Source organism: Leucoraja erinacea, chromosome 1 (assembly GCF_028641065.1).
Source record: "Leucoraja erinacea ecotype New England chromosome 1, Leri_hhj_1, whole genome shotgun sequence".
NCBI lineage: Eukaryota > Metazoa > Chordata > Chondrichthyes > Rajiformes > Rajidae > Leucoraja > Leucoraja erinaceus.
The window spans coordinates 101580078-101592853 of NC_073377.1; the positions used below are offsets into that span (position 1 = coordinate 101580078).

At 40.2% G+C, this 12776-nt stretch overlaps 2 protein-coding genes across 4 annotated transcripts in view; one reads left to right on the forward strand and one right to left on the reverse strand.

Moving 5' to 3' along the window:
• Positions 1–11948, forward strand: part of paqr3a (progestin and adipoQ receptor family member IIIa) — a 30346-nt gene extending 18398 nt beyond the window's left edge. For 2 of the 3 annotated variants that reach the window (XM_055640258.1, XM_055640266.1), the window contains exon 7: positions 4113–5792. In XM_055640258.1, the coding sequence (XP_055496233.1) occupies positions 4113–4252 (140 nt within the window). In that variant the 3' untranslated portion in view covers positions 4253–5792. Of the gene's footprint in view, positions 1–4112; positions 5793–11406 lie in introns of those variants that run through there. The other variant, XM_055640277.1, reaches the window with a different exon arrangement.
• The window catches only part of bmp2k (BMP2 inducible kinase), an 82349-nt gene continuing 76078 nt past the window's right edge, over positions 6506–12776 (reverse strand). Inside the window, exon 16 of the mRNA XM_055640246.1 lies at positions 6506–8761. Within this exon, the coding sequence (XP_055496221.1) occupies positions 7353–8761 (1409 nt within the window). The 3' untranslated portion in view covers positions 6506–7352. The remainder of the gene's footprint in view (positions 8762–12776) is intronic.

Sequence of the window (12776 nt, forward strand, 5' to 3'; positions counted from 1 at the left end):
TCTGTAATGGCTACGTATGAGCAATCCAGTTAGACCCATTCCTTTGCTGTCTTTCCCCCTTAGCCCTGAAAACCTATTGCTTTCTGCTGTTTTGAATACTGCATTTAAATATCACTACTGCTAAGTGCACAAAACAAATAGCTTGGATATATGATTCATAATTAGGCACTGGTGAGGTGCCAGAAGATTGGAGGATACCTAATGTTGTGATCCTAAGAAGGGCTCCAAGGAAAAGTCTGGGAACTGTAAACCAGTGATCCTAACATGCTGTAGGCAAATTACTGGAGAGTATTCCGAGGGATAGAAACATAGAAAATAGATGCAAGAGTAGGCCATTCGGCCATTCAATATGATCATGGTTGATCATCCAACTCAGTATCCTGTACCTGCCTTCTGAACTGGCCTCAACTACATTATGTGGCAGAGAATTCCAGAGATTCACCACTCTATGTGTAAAAAATGTTTTTCTCATCTCAGTCTTAAAAGATTTTCCCTTTATCCTTAAACTGTGACCCCTTGTTCTGGACTTCCCCAACATCGGGAACAATCTTCCTGGATCTAGCCTGTTCAACACCTTAAGAATTTTGTAAGTTTCTATAAGATCCCCCCTCAATCTTCTAAATTCTAGCGAGTACAAGCCGAGTCTATCCAGTCTTTCTTCATATGAAAGTCCTGACATCCCAGGAATGAGTCTGGTGAACCTTCTCTGTACTCCCTCTATGGCAAGAATGACCATCCTCAGATTAGGAGACCAAAACTGTACGCAAAACTCCAGGTGTGGTCTCATCAAGACCCTGTAATATGGGCAAATGCATAATGGGGAAAGAAAGGAAATTGCAGAGGAATGGAATAATCGCATTTCCTATTTTCTCAGAATACCTGTCAGAAATTCAAGGGAACCCGAGGTGTGGTGAGAATGAGGAAATAAGTACATCCACAAAATAATACTAGAAAGGTTTGAGACTAAAAGCTGATGAGCTGCATCAGGAATTTTTTAGAAGTGGCTGTGATAGTTAATGTCCTGAGCATCTTCATAAATTTAAGTGCATCTAGTGATACTGCAGGCAAATGGCCACACAATAGATTTACCATTATCTTGATGAGTGGGAGAGAAGGCTTAAGGAATCAAATGTCTTCTGTTATTTGTATTCTGAACCAATTGTGGTATAAAATGTTTTTCGTCGTGTCATATTTGTTTTTTTTGCCGATTACATTGTGTCCCTTTGCTCTTGACATATTCAGTTTCCAATCACCCTGTTAGATTGTGGAAATCACCAAGTCCGTACCAACCAGCGATCACCCTGTACATGAGCACTATCCTACATACTAAGGACAATTTTACAACTTAGCAAAGCCAATTAAACTACAAACCTGTATATTTTTGGAGTGTTTCAGCACCTGTACTCAGCTTTGTACCTGGGTCTCTGGTGCTGAAAGGCAGCAACTCTACTTCTGTGCCACTGTGCTGCCCTAGCTTGAAAAATAACTTTCACTACCATGTTGTTTCTGTTAGTCAGTCACTTTTCTATAAATGCTGTTGTAGCCCATCTTATTCCATAGACTGCAGCCTTGTGCTAATATCTAAGAAACTGCAAATGTAAGGTTTGGAATAAGTATGGAAAAGGACGAGGACAACTCTGGAGAACTTAATTGAAAAGGGCAACTATCACTGAATAGATGTGGGTTAGGTAAATTGGAATCAAAACTGTACTTTGACATTGGAAGACCAACAAGGAAGCATGCAGGTACAGCACAGTGAAGAAAACTATTGGCATGTTCATTGGGAGAGGATTCCAGTTTAGGAGCAAGGAGGTCCTCTTGCAGTTGTACAGTGCCCTGGTGAGACTGCACCTGGAGTATTGTGTGCAATTTTGGTCTCCTAATTTGAGGAAGGACATTATTGTTATTGAGTGAGTGCAGCATAGGTTCACCTGGTTAATTCCGGGATGGAGGGACTGATGTATGAATATAAACCATATAACCATATAACAATTACAGCACAGAAACAGGCCATCTCGACCCTTCTAGTCCGTGCCGAACACGTATTCTCCCCTAGTCCCATACACCTGCGTTCAGACCATAACCCTCCATACCTTTCCCGTCCATATAACTATCCAATTCATTTTTAAATGATAAAAACGAACCTGCCTCCACCACCTTCACTGGAAGCTCATTCCACACAGCCACCTCTCCGAGTAAAGAAGTTCCCCCTCATGTTACCCCTAAACTTCTGTCCCTTAATTCTCAAGTCATGTCCCCTTGTTTGAATCTTCCCTACTCTCAGTGGGAAAAGCTTATCCACGTCAACTCTGTCTATCCCTCTCATCATTTTAAAGACCTCTATCAAGTCCCCCCCCCTTAACCTTCTGTGCTCCAAACGAATAAAGCCCTAACTTGTTCAACCTTTCTCTGCAACTTAGTTGCTGAAACCCAGGCAACATTCTAGTAAATCTCCTCTGTACTCTCTCTATTTTGTTGACATCCTTCCTATAATTAGGCGACCAAAATTGTACACCATACTCCAAAATTGGCCTCACCAATGCCTTGTACAATTTTAACATTACATCCCAACTTCTATACTCAATGCTCTGATTTATAAAGGCCAGCACACCAAAAGCTTTCTTTACCACCCAATCTACATGAGATTCCACTTTCAGGGAACTGTGCAGTTATTCCCAGATCCCTCTGTTCACCTGCATTCTGCAATTCCCTACCATTTACCATGTACGTCCTATTTTGATCTGTCCTGCCAAGATGTAGCACCTCACCAGGGCCCTGTACACCTGCAGAAGGACCTCTTTGCTCCTATACTCAACTCCTCTTGTTATGAAGTCCAACATGCCATTTGCTTTCTTCACTGCCTGCTGTACCTGTATGCTTACTTTAATTGACTGATGAACAAGGTCAGATCCCGTTGTAATTTCCCTTTTCCCAACTTGGCACCATTTAGACAATAATCTGCCTTCCTGTTTTTGCTATCATAACCTCACATTTTTCCACATTAAACTGCATCTGCCCACTCAACCAACCTGTCCAAGTCACCCTGCATTCTCATAGCATCTTCCTCACAGTTCACACTGCCACCCAGCTTTGTGTCATCTGCAAATTTGCTAATGTTACTTGTAATCCCTTCATCTAAATCATTAATATATATTGTAAATAGCTGCGGTCCCAGCACCGAGCCTTTCGGTGCCCCACTAGTCACTGCCTTCCATTCTGAAAGGGACCCACTAATCCCTACTCTTTGTCTCCTGTCTGCCAGCCAATTTATCTATCCATGTCAGCACTCTACCACCAATACCACGTGTCCTAATGTTGCCCACTAATCTATTGGGACCTTATCGAATGCTTTCTGAAAGTCCAGGTACACCACATCCACTGGCTCTCCCATGTCCATTTTCTAGTTACATCTTCAAAAAATTCCAAAAGGTTAGTCAAGCATGATTTCCCCTTCGTAAATCCATGCTGACTCTGACCGTGTCCATGGAAAGAGAAACAGTCATCATTGCAGCTTTGAGTTTCTGCATTCTGACAGATGATCTTCAACCTGAAATGTTAACTATCCAATAAACTTGTGCTTTTGGACCATCACAATTAGTTCTGAAGCTAGCCAAGACAATTGATTTAGAAGGGGCCATTACTTCCATAGCAAATCAACTTGTTTTGGAAAGTGCATTCAAAGAAAATGGTATGGCTGGTGAGTGAATACAATAATAATATTGGCAATCAAAAATGAACAGAAACTAAGATCCTAAGAGCACATGAAGACTACTTGGTATTTGATATCGGATCTTCCAACTTTTTTTGTAGAGTATACCATATTCAATAGTTTACCAAGCAATTGGAATTAAGGTTTCCTATTGGGAGATTATGTAATCATGTATTGGCTTTCTGCTGACTGGTGAACACGCAACAAAAGCTTTTCACTGAACTCGGTACACGAGACAATAAACTAAAAGATTAAGATCTTACAACATAATAATGTAGATATTGATTTTTCATTGTAATTTATCCTACATTCATAAATTTAAAAATGATAATCCAATTTATTACAAAGATATATTTCATTGCAGGAAAACTCCAGTTGCTAACACTTTTGTACCTTTTTACAGGACAGGTGAACTACCTTGGTTCCAGTCATCAGTGCTGGCATGTCCTTGTTGTCCTGATGTTCTATTGGTGGCACCAAACTGGAGTATATATTACACAGTATAGACACAACCAACCCTGTTCTGAATTAATCAATACATAAACAAGCAGTAGCAGCTGCTGTGTAAGGATTCCTTGGAAGTGCCTATTAAGAATCTGTAGTGATATATTGAGCAGGGAAAGAGGATATTTTTTTCATCGTTAATCTTCTGTATGTGTAAATGCATTATTTAAACAACAGCAATTTGGTTTACCTCTGCCCATTCAAGCACTAATTATTTTGAACAAGCCTTTGAGACTGTCTTTGTTTAAATTTTCTACACGGGTACCACTGTTAGAATAACCCTTCAAATAATGTAGATAATAAAACTGGAAAATCAGTATACACATGACTTAGTTGAGATCAGGACTTGCATTTATTCAAAAACATAGCTGCAGTATCAGTGGAACAAGTCACATTTCGGCATCTAAGGTTATTTAGATTTTTTTTTAACCTGTCTTACACTCTTTTGATATCCCTGCTTGGAAAAACCCAAGGTATCTTAGGGGGTCAACTCGTATGTTGTGTACTTTTGGTCAATAGGTAGCCACAATCAAGAGCTTCACTACCATTTTTGCATTCATGCAGATTTGAAGCTATTTTTCAGCAATGCAATAGAGGTATAGTGTTTCTGATCTACAAACAAATAATGTTTGTGGAGAAGACAGCCAATGTGGAGGAAAATAAGGCAGCTAAATGTGTGAAACGTACTACTTTGTGCATATAAAGAATAGAAATGGAAAGAGAATTGACACATTTGAAATTAACAGGCCGGTGGTGAAAGGATACACATAACATGTATTTAATCTTGAATTTATAACAGCATTTTCAAAAACTACTATTCAGTGGATGTCACTGGCTTAAAATGACTCGGACTAAAATCATTAAAGTAATTGTATAGCTAAGTAACTTTAAGTAACAATCTAATTGGGAGTTTGAGTAAAAAGTATGCCCAATACTTTGTGCACTGAAATTCCCAGCAGGTAAGGGAGAAAGGTGGTTACTTTTCCTTCTAATGTTGTACAAGAGGTCACGCAGACAACTAATTTGTCCTGGTAAACTGGGCCAGGTAGAATAGAGCAGATTAGAAATGGATAATCCTTTTGTAATTTAATTGGTAAATGTGATGGACAAAATACTAAAGTGCAAATTTAGATAACCATGCAGTGAAAAAAAAACATTACTACTAAGCACCATTGACGATTTGTACATAAATTCTACAAAACACAACTGCCCAAGCACATTAAATTCACCTATGGAGGGTAAAGTGCAATGTTTTTTTATTTATTTTTGCACAGAAAATATCTAACCAACCACTCTTACAAAGATGTTTTCTCGGAATAATCATCTTTCTGGTTTTCATACATTTTTACTACTTGCCCTTAAAAGGACAAGTGGGTCTTGTGGTTTTCAGATTTGTTCTGTATTGTGTTCAGGCTGTAAAATGTAAAGTTTTGTTTTTTGTGAAGGGTGGGGGGGGGGGGGGGGGAGGTATGATAAAGTGGTGAGGGGAGAAAAGAGTTGGGTTTAACTTAATGTTTAAACTTTGCTTTTCCTGTGACTTTAGTGCTGAACTTGTCAATAAATCTTCTTCAGAAATGAATTATTATTGATTTGCATCAGTTGTTTCAAAATCCATGTTAATTGCAAAATGTCTGTCAACCCACCATGACAGAAAACAAGTTCATGGCAACAGTTGGGGCGCTGCAATTCGTTGTGCTTGCTTTATTCAACCTAGGATCTCTATGGCATTGCATAGAGATCTTAATTAAGAATACCCCCCTTCTTCCCTCCCCTCCCAGAACAATCAAAAATAGACAAAGGCTCATGTTGAATTAATTTCTGTGAAATCAGTTATTGTGCAAAGCAGGCAAGGCTGGTTCAATATATACAATTGGTTACTATCCAATTTTCATTATAAAGTTCCTTAGCTTAGTTTAGAGATACAGCACGGAAACAGGCCCTTCGGCCTACCGAGTCCACACTGACCAGCGATCACCCCGTACACTAGCACTATCCTACACACTAGGCACAATTTACAGAAGCTAATTAACCTACAAATTACATCTTTGGAATGTGGGAGGAAACTGGAGCTCCTGGAGAAAACCCACGCGGTCACAGGGAGAATGTACAAACTCTGTACAGACAGCATCCGTAGTCAGGATTGAACCCGGGTCTCTGATGTTGTAAGGCAGCAACTCCACTGGTGCTCTGTGCCGAAACCAAGTCACCATAAACTTATCAATACTCCACCGTGGGAACTGAAAACAATGAAATTTGCATAGTACTTAAAATAAAACTTCATTTTTAAAACTATAATTTCAAGTGGAATTTATTGCAGGTATCAATGAATAAAAGGAGTGTGGCAATCTAGTCCAATTGTTAAATTTTCATTTAACAATACAATTTGCAATGTAAAAAGTAAATGAGCAAGCTCCCCATGTGTTAAACAGTGGAAAGGCCACTAAATATAAATGATAGATTTAACAAATTTTAAACTTAATACAAAAAAAGACTCGCTCACATTCAAGTCTGAAAAGTGCACTAACTGTATTGCAGCAGTAAAAAGACTATGAACTTGATGTTTGATTTCCATTCACACAAAAGCAACCTGGCTTTTTAATGCAAAAGCATTAAAACTTGGCAGACTTAATACAGGGTCATTTAAACTCCAGTTTTAAGCATATAAAATTGTTGGTTTAACCGTGGCTGCATATTATATTCACCATTACAAACAGCAAAACATATGGCATGATACTTTGCTAGTCTGAGGATTATTCAGCATAATTTACAAAGGAAGTCACTGAATCTACCTCAGCAAAAGCAAAATGCAGTCTATATGATTGGGTCCATTGTTTGAAGATTTCAAATGTTAGCCTTTTTTAGTTCTGCAAGCTCACATTTTTATTATTGATTTTCATGAAATGTTTTCAAGTTAAAATAATTAGGAATTGCAGTAGGAAGTTATAAATCCTTTAAAACGTGAAAGGATGGAATGGATTGTACACAGTCGATGTCCACAGATTATTTTTGAGAGTGAGTGTCAGCTGGGATTTTCCCCTCTACAATGGCTCAGAGGTAATAAGTAGCATTGGGAAGAAGCCCTGCTCATAAGGCCTTTTGGTGGAAAGTTATCAAACCAGATATATTTTCTGTTGGAAGACTATTGTTTGGAAGGAAATGGTGCTGCACCAAATGGATCAAAATCACCATGTTGGTGTGCAACACTGTGTAAAACTAGTTCAGTAAAAGGCACAGCACCAAAATCATCAGTTTTTAGCCCATCTCCAGCATGAAATCCCCCATGTATGGAACTTGGTCTGGATCTGTTAGCAACAGGATTGTGGTCTCCTCGATCACTTAGACCTTGGTACTGAGAGTTTCTGGCAAGATCTTGTGGGTAGAATGGCTTGGCACCAAATGGGTCAAGCAGACTTTCATCAGTAGGCAACAAATGGCATTGTTCCTTTCCATCTGAAAGTGCCACACTAATATTCTCTTTAGAATCCGATATATTCAAAAGTTCATTGCTGCTTTGTGAATCACGCCTACCTACTTTTTTGTGCCTGCGCACTCGCTCTGGAGTTCTATAGTTAGGTTTGGAAGGTTTTCGTGCAGTTGTAGGTGTGCCATGATGACGTTTTCCATTTCCACCAGAAGATTCCTGTTTGGTGCGACGTTGCCTAGAAGAAAGTTTTTGTAAACTGCGCTGTTTTAATTTGTGTTGCTGACTTGTGACCTCCCCAAAAGGTACGTGTCCAAATGCATCTTCTTTGCTTTCCTCTCTATGCTGAGCTGGATGAGGTGGCTGGAATGGAGTGGAGCCAAACATATCCACATCATTAGGCGAAATAGGTGGTGTTTGTGTCAGAGTACCCTCAACAAAGTAAACAGGATGAGATAATTTTCTGGCAAAAGGTGCATTACTAAATACATCAAAATCTTCCTGCTCTTTAAGAGTAATTGTTTTGAAAGGTGCCTTTTGAAAACTATCCTTATTCTCCATTCTTTTGTCAAGTTGCAAATACTGTTGCAAACCAACAAATGGCACAGCACCAAACATATCTACTTCTTCTTGAGTTGTTTTGACTTCTTTGATTCGAGGGGAATCTGGAGGGGTGATGAGGGCTGTTGCCGACTCTATACTTGCAATACTTTCACCATCAGCATTGTATTCTGAACCTTGTCCTGTTATAGACAATTTTTCTTTACTCTGGTCAGAATCAGAGCTATGCTTTTCTTCTTCACCCACTTCTTCATCTTCATCAGATTCCATTAACAAAGGCCTCTGCCCAAAGGTTTCTGCTTCTACATCATCGAACTCTCCATGTTCATCGTGGAACTCCTCTTGTTCTTCCTCTTCACTGCTTTGTGAAGTAGGTGGGTCAGACTCAAAATCACTATCAGAGTCTTCTCCATTTCTTTTGCTTTGCAAGATAATATTTGGGTCATTGTTCTTTTCTTTGCTCTGGTCACTGAGTTGAAGAATATGTCCTTGTTTATTAGCTATAAATGCACTGTCTGAAATGGCATTTGAATTTTCTGCATTTTCTTCACTTCTTGCATTTGATTCTAAGGAAAAATAACAATTGTACCATTACTAACATTAAAACATGAACATTGAGAAAACAAACAAATACTTTCCTGGATTCTACAAGTGGAAGTCTTCCAGCCTTTTTAAACAAGCACAATAGTCACATGTAAAAAGTACCTCACACAAGCAGTAAAAAAGTATTGATTTTTTTTTGAATGGCTAAAGAATACAATGAAGATGTTAAGATATCTGACACGTAATTCAGAGGCAAATTTAAATCTCACCATGACAGTTAGTCACCATCATTCAGTTACTTGTGAAATCTGGAATTAATTCAAAAGCTTGGTAATGGTGACCATGAATCTACAAAATTGTAACAAAATTCCTCTTATCATAATTTAAGGAAAGGAAATATGTAATTATCTTAACAAATTATTACTTTACTGAAATAGCTCTAAAAGTCAGTTGTTCATCTGACCACCTGGCGTCAACCAATACAAAGTCCAGTTGATTCACTAATGCCTGGGCTTTAGTGTCTGAAAGTGGGACTACTGCCCCACAATATGGTCAAGCATAATCACAGTTGTACTTGAAGCATCATATATTTCAGTGCAATAATGGTGACCAAGTAAGGAGTTGCTGATGGATGCCTCCCTATACATTAGCGTCTATATGCTGCAGAGCCCTATCTTCAGTCCTTGCAGATTATTTTACCATTGCACACACTCTGCCACATGAGCTTGACAAAGCAAAGTCCATCCCACATTAAGAGAAGTCATGTACAAGCACCTTTCACTCCTTCAATGCAAAGTTTAGGAGCTAGATTAACAGAACCTTAACGCCCTGAGACACAGCAGGCAGGAGATGGGCACCACACATACCAAGGCAGTCAGTACGTACGTTCTGTAAAAGTAATCCAGATGAGAAATGCCAGTTTTGTGGAATGGGTCCCCCTCTCCAAGAAAACTATGTCATCACCTTTTTTCCTGAACCACACAAAAAATATTGTAGGGTCGAGACCCTTCTTCAGACCCGAAACTTCACCTATTCCTTCTCTCCAGAGATGCAGCCTGTCCCACTTACTCCAGCATTTCGTGTCTACCTTTGATTTAAACCAGCATCTGCAGTTCTTTCCTACACAAGAAATATTGTAGGTGTCACCTGTACTGATGTACAGTGAAAAGCTTTATTTTGCAGGCGATCCAGTCAAATCAGATGTTACAATAAATAAATACAATCAAGTCAAACTCGTTGAATAAAGTCATAGAATCACAGTGTGGAAGCTGATCCTCCGCCCAATTTCCACACACTTACTAACATGCCCCATTTGCACTAGTCTCACCTGCCTGCATTTGGCCCATATCCTTCTAAACCTATCCATGTACCTGTCCAAATGTTTTTTTAAAGTTGGGGTAGACCTACCTCAACTGCCTCCTTTGGCAACTCATTCCATGTACCTACTACTACTATAAGAAAAGTTGCCTCTCAGGCTCCGATTAAATCCTTCCTCCCCTCCCTCACCTTAAATCGATGTCGTTGATTTCCCTACTCTAGGTAAAAGGCAGAATAAGTCTTCACCCTATCTATTCTCCTCGTGATCTTATACACTTCTACAAGAACACCCATCAGCCTCCTGCGCTCCAAAGAATAAAGTCTAAGTCTGCTCAATCTGTCCCCACAGCTCAGGCCCTCCAATCCTGACAACATCCTCAAATCTTCTCTGCACCCTTTTCTGCTTAATAACATATTTCCTATAACAGGGGTGACCAAAACAGAACACAATACTCCAAATGTGGCCTAACCAATGTTCAAACCAGTTTAGTTTATTGTCACATGTATTGAGGTACAATGAAAAGCTTTTGTTGCATGTTAAGCAGTCAGAAGGACAATACATGTCATGTACAACTGTAACATAACCTCCCTAACTTCTATACTCGATACTCCGACTGATGAAAGCCTGCTTGACCACTATTTACCTGTGACACTACTTTAAGGGAATTACGTACCTGAGATCCCTCTGCTCTACAACACTCCCCAGAGCCCTTGCATTCACTGTGTAGGTCCTGCCTCCATTAGCCATTCCTCATTAAGATCCTGTTGCAATTTTTGACAATCATCTTCACTATCTTCAATACCACCCACTTTAGTGTCATCTGCAAACTTACTAATCATTCTCATCCAAATCAGTGGTAGAGATGGTAAACCGCAATGGGCTCCAGCACCAAACCAAGGAGAACAGTCCTGAATTACTACCTCGTTGGAGACCCTTGCACTATCTTTGATCGGACTTTATAGGCTTTATCTTGCACTAAACATTACACATTATTCGCTATAATAGTCCATAATAATCCATATAATAGTCTACAGCTCTGCACTCATCAACCTTTTTGGTCACAGCTTCAAAAAAGATACAGTAAAGTTAGTGCCGAATATAGTTCTCTGCATTGTAACAGATCAGTTCCAGAGACAAAGAGAGATGAATCATACAGTAACCACCGGGTGGCGTCGTCAGCAATGGCAGCCTCGCCAACAGTCTGTCTATCTTTTTGTCTTTTTTGTTATTTTTAGTGTGTTTTAAAAAGTTTGTGTTAATGTTCTCTGATTTGTTTTATGTGAGGGGTGAGGGGTCGGGGAAAACTTTTGCTCAATCTCTTACCTTGCTGGTGATGCAATTGTTTTCCAGATCGTACCTCCCGTTGCTCTGCGGCCTAATATGGAGCTGGCGGCCTTGCTCAAGATTGACTTTGAGCCCCACCACGATCCCTTGCCTGGGATCGATGCTCCAACTGCGGCCTGCAGATTCCAACATCGAGGAGCTCGCAGTCTCGGGTAGAAGCTGATGTTGGGAAGCTCCAGTCGCAGGAGGTTCGACCAGCCCAAACCCAGGGTCCGATCGCCCGGCGTGGGGAGCTGACATCCCCCCCCGATGCGGGAGCTTGATCGCCCCAACGCGACCGCAACGGCCGGCTATGGGAACCAAGATCGCCCCGACAACGGAAGGCTCAAGGCCCCCGACCATGGGTGGACAAAGAAGGGGAAGAGATTGAACTTTTTTTCCCACCTTCCATCACAATGAGGAATGTGGAGGAGTCACTGTGGTGGATGTTTATGTTAAAATGTATTTTGTGTGTTTCGTTGTTTTTTATTGGTATGACTGTATGGCAAATCAAATTCCTCGAATGTTGCAAAACATACTTGACTAATAAAGTATGATTATGATGATTATGACAGTACCCCAAGCTTATGGAAGAACCGCTGGGGAGAGGGAGAGGTTGGGCAGGATACGATTTTATTCCTTGGAACACCGGTGGCCGAGGTGTGATCTTAAAAAGCAGTATAAATGCATGAATGCACAGTCTTTTTCTAAAAGTAGGGTACTAAGAGGGGATGGGTTTATGGTGAAAGGTGAAAGATTGAATAGGAACCCAAGGCACAAATTTGTCAGATAGGATTTGGATAGGATTGGGATGGATGGGTTGATTGAGTAGCACAGTGGTAGAGTTGCTGCGTCACAGTACCAGAGACCCAAATTCAGTCCTGACTTTTAGTGCTGTCTGTATGGAGTTTGTACGATCTCCCTGTGACAGCGTAGGTTTTTCCAGGGTGCTCATTTCCTCCCACACTCCAAAGATGCAGTGCCTTCCATAATGTTTCGGACCAAGACCCATCATTTATTTATTTGCCTCTGTACTCCAGATGTGATTTCTTCTAGTACAAATCTCAAATTGTGGAGTACAGAGGCAAATAAATAAATGATGGGTCTTTGGCCCAAACATTATGGAAGGCACTGTATACATGTTTGTAGGTTAATTGGCTTCAGCAAAAAATTTGTAGGATAGTGTTAGTGTATGGAGTGATCACTGGTCGACGTGGACTCAGTGGGCTGAAGGGCCTGTTTCCACGCTGTCCTCTAAATTTTAAAGAAAGACTGTGGAAATAGGCCCTTCAGCCCACAGCAACTATCAATTACCCACTCTCACTACTTCAATGTTATCCCATTTTCTCATTCTTCTCAGTGGCACAATGGCACAGCTGGTATAGATGCTGCCTCAC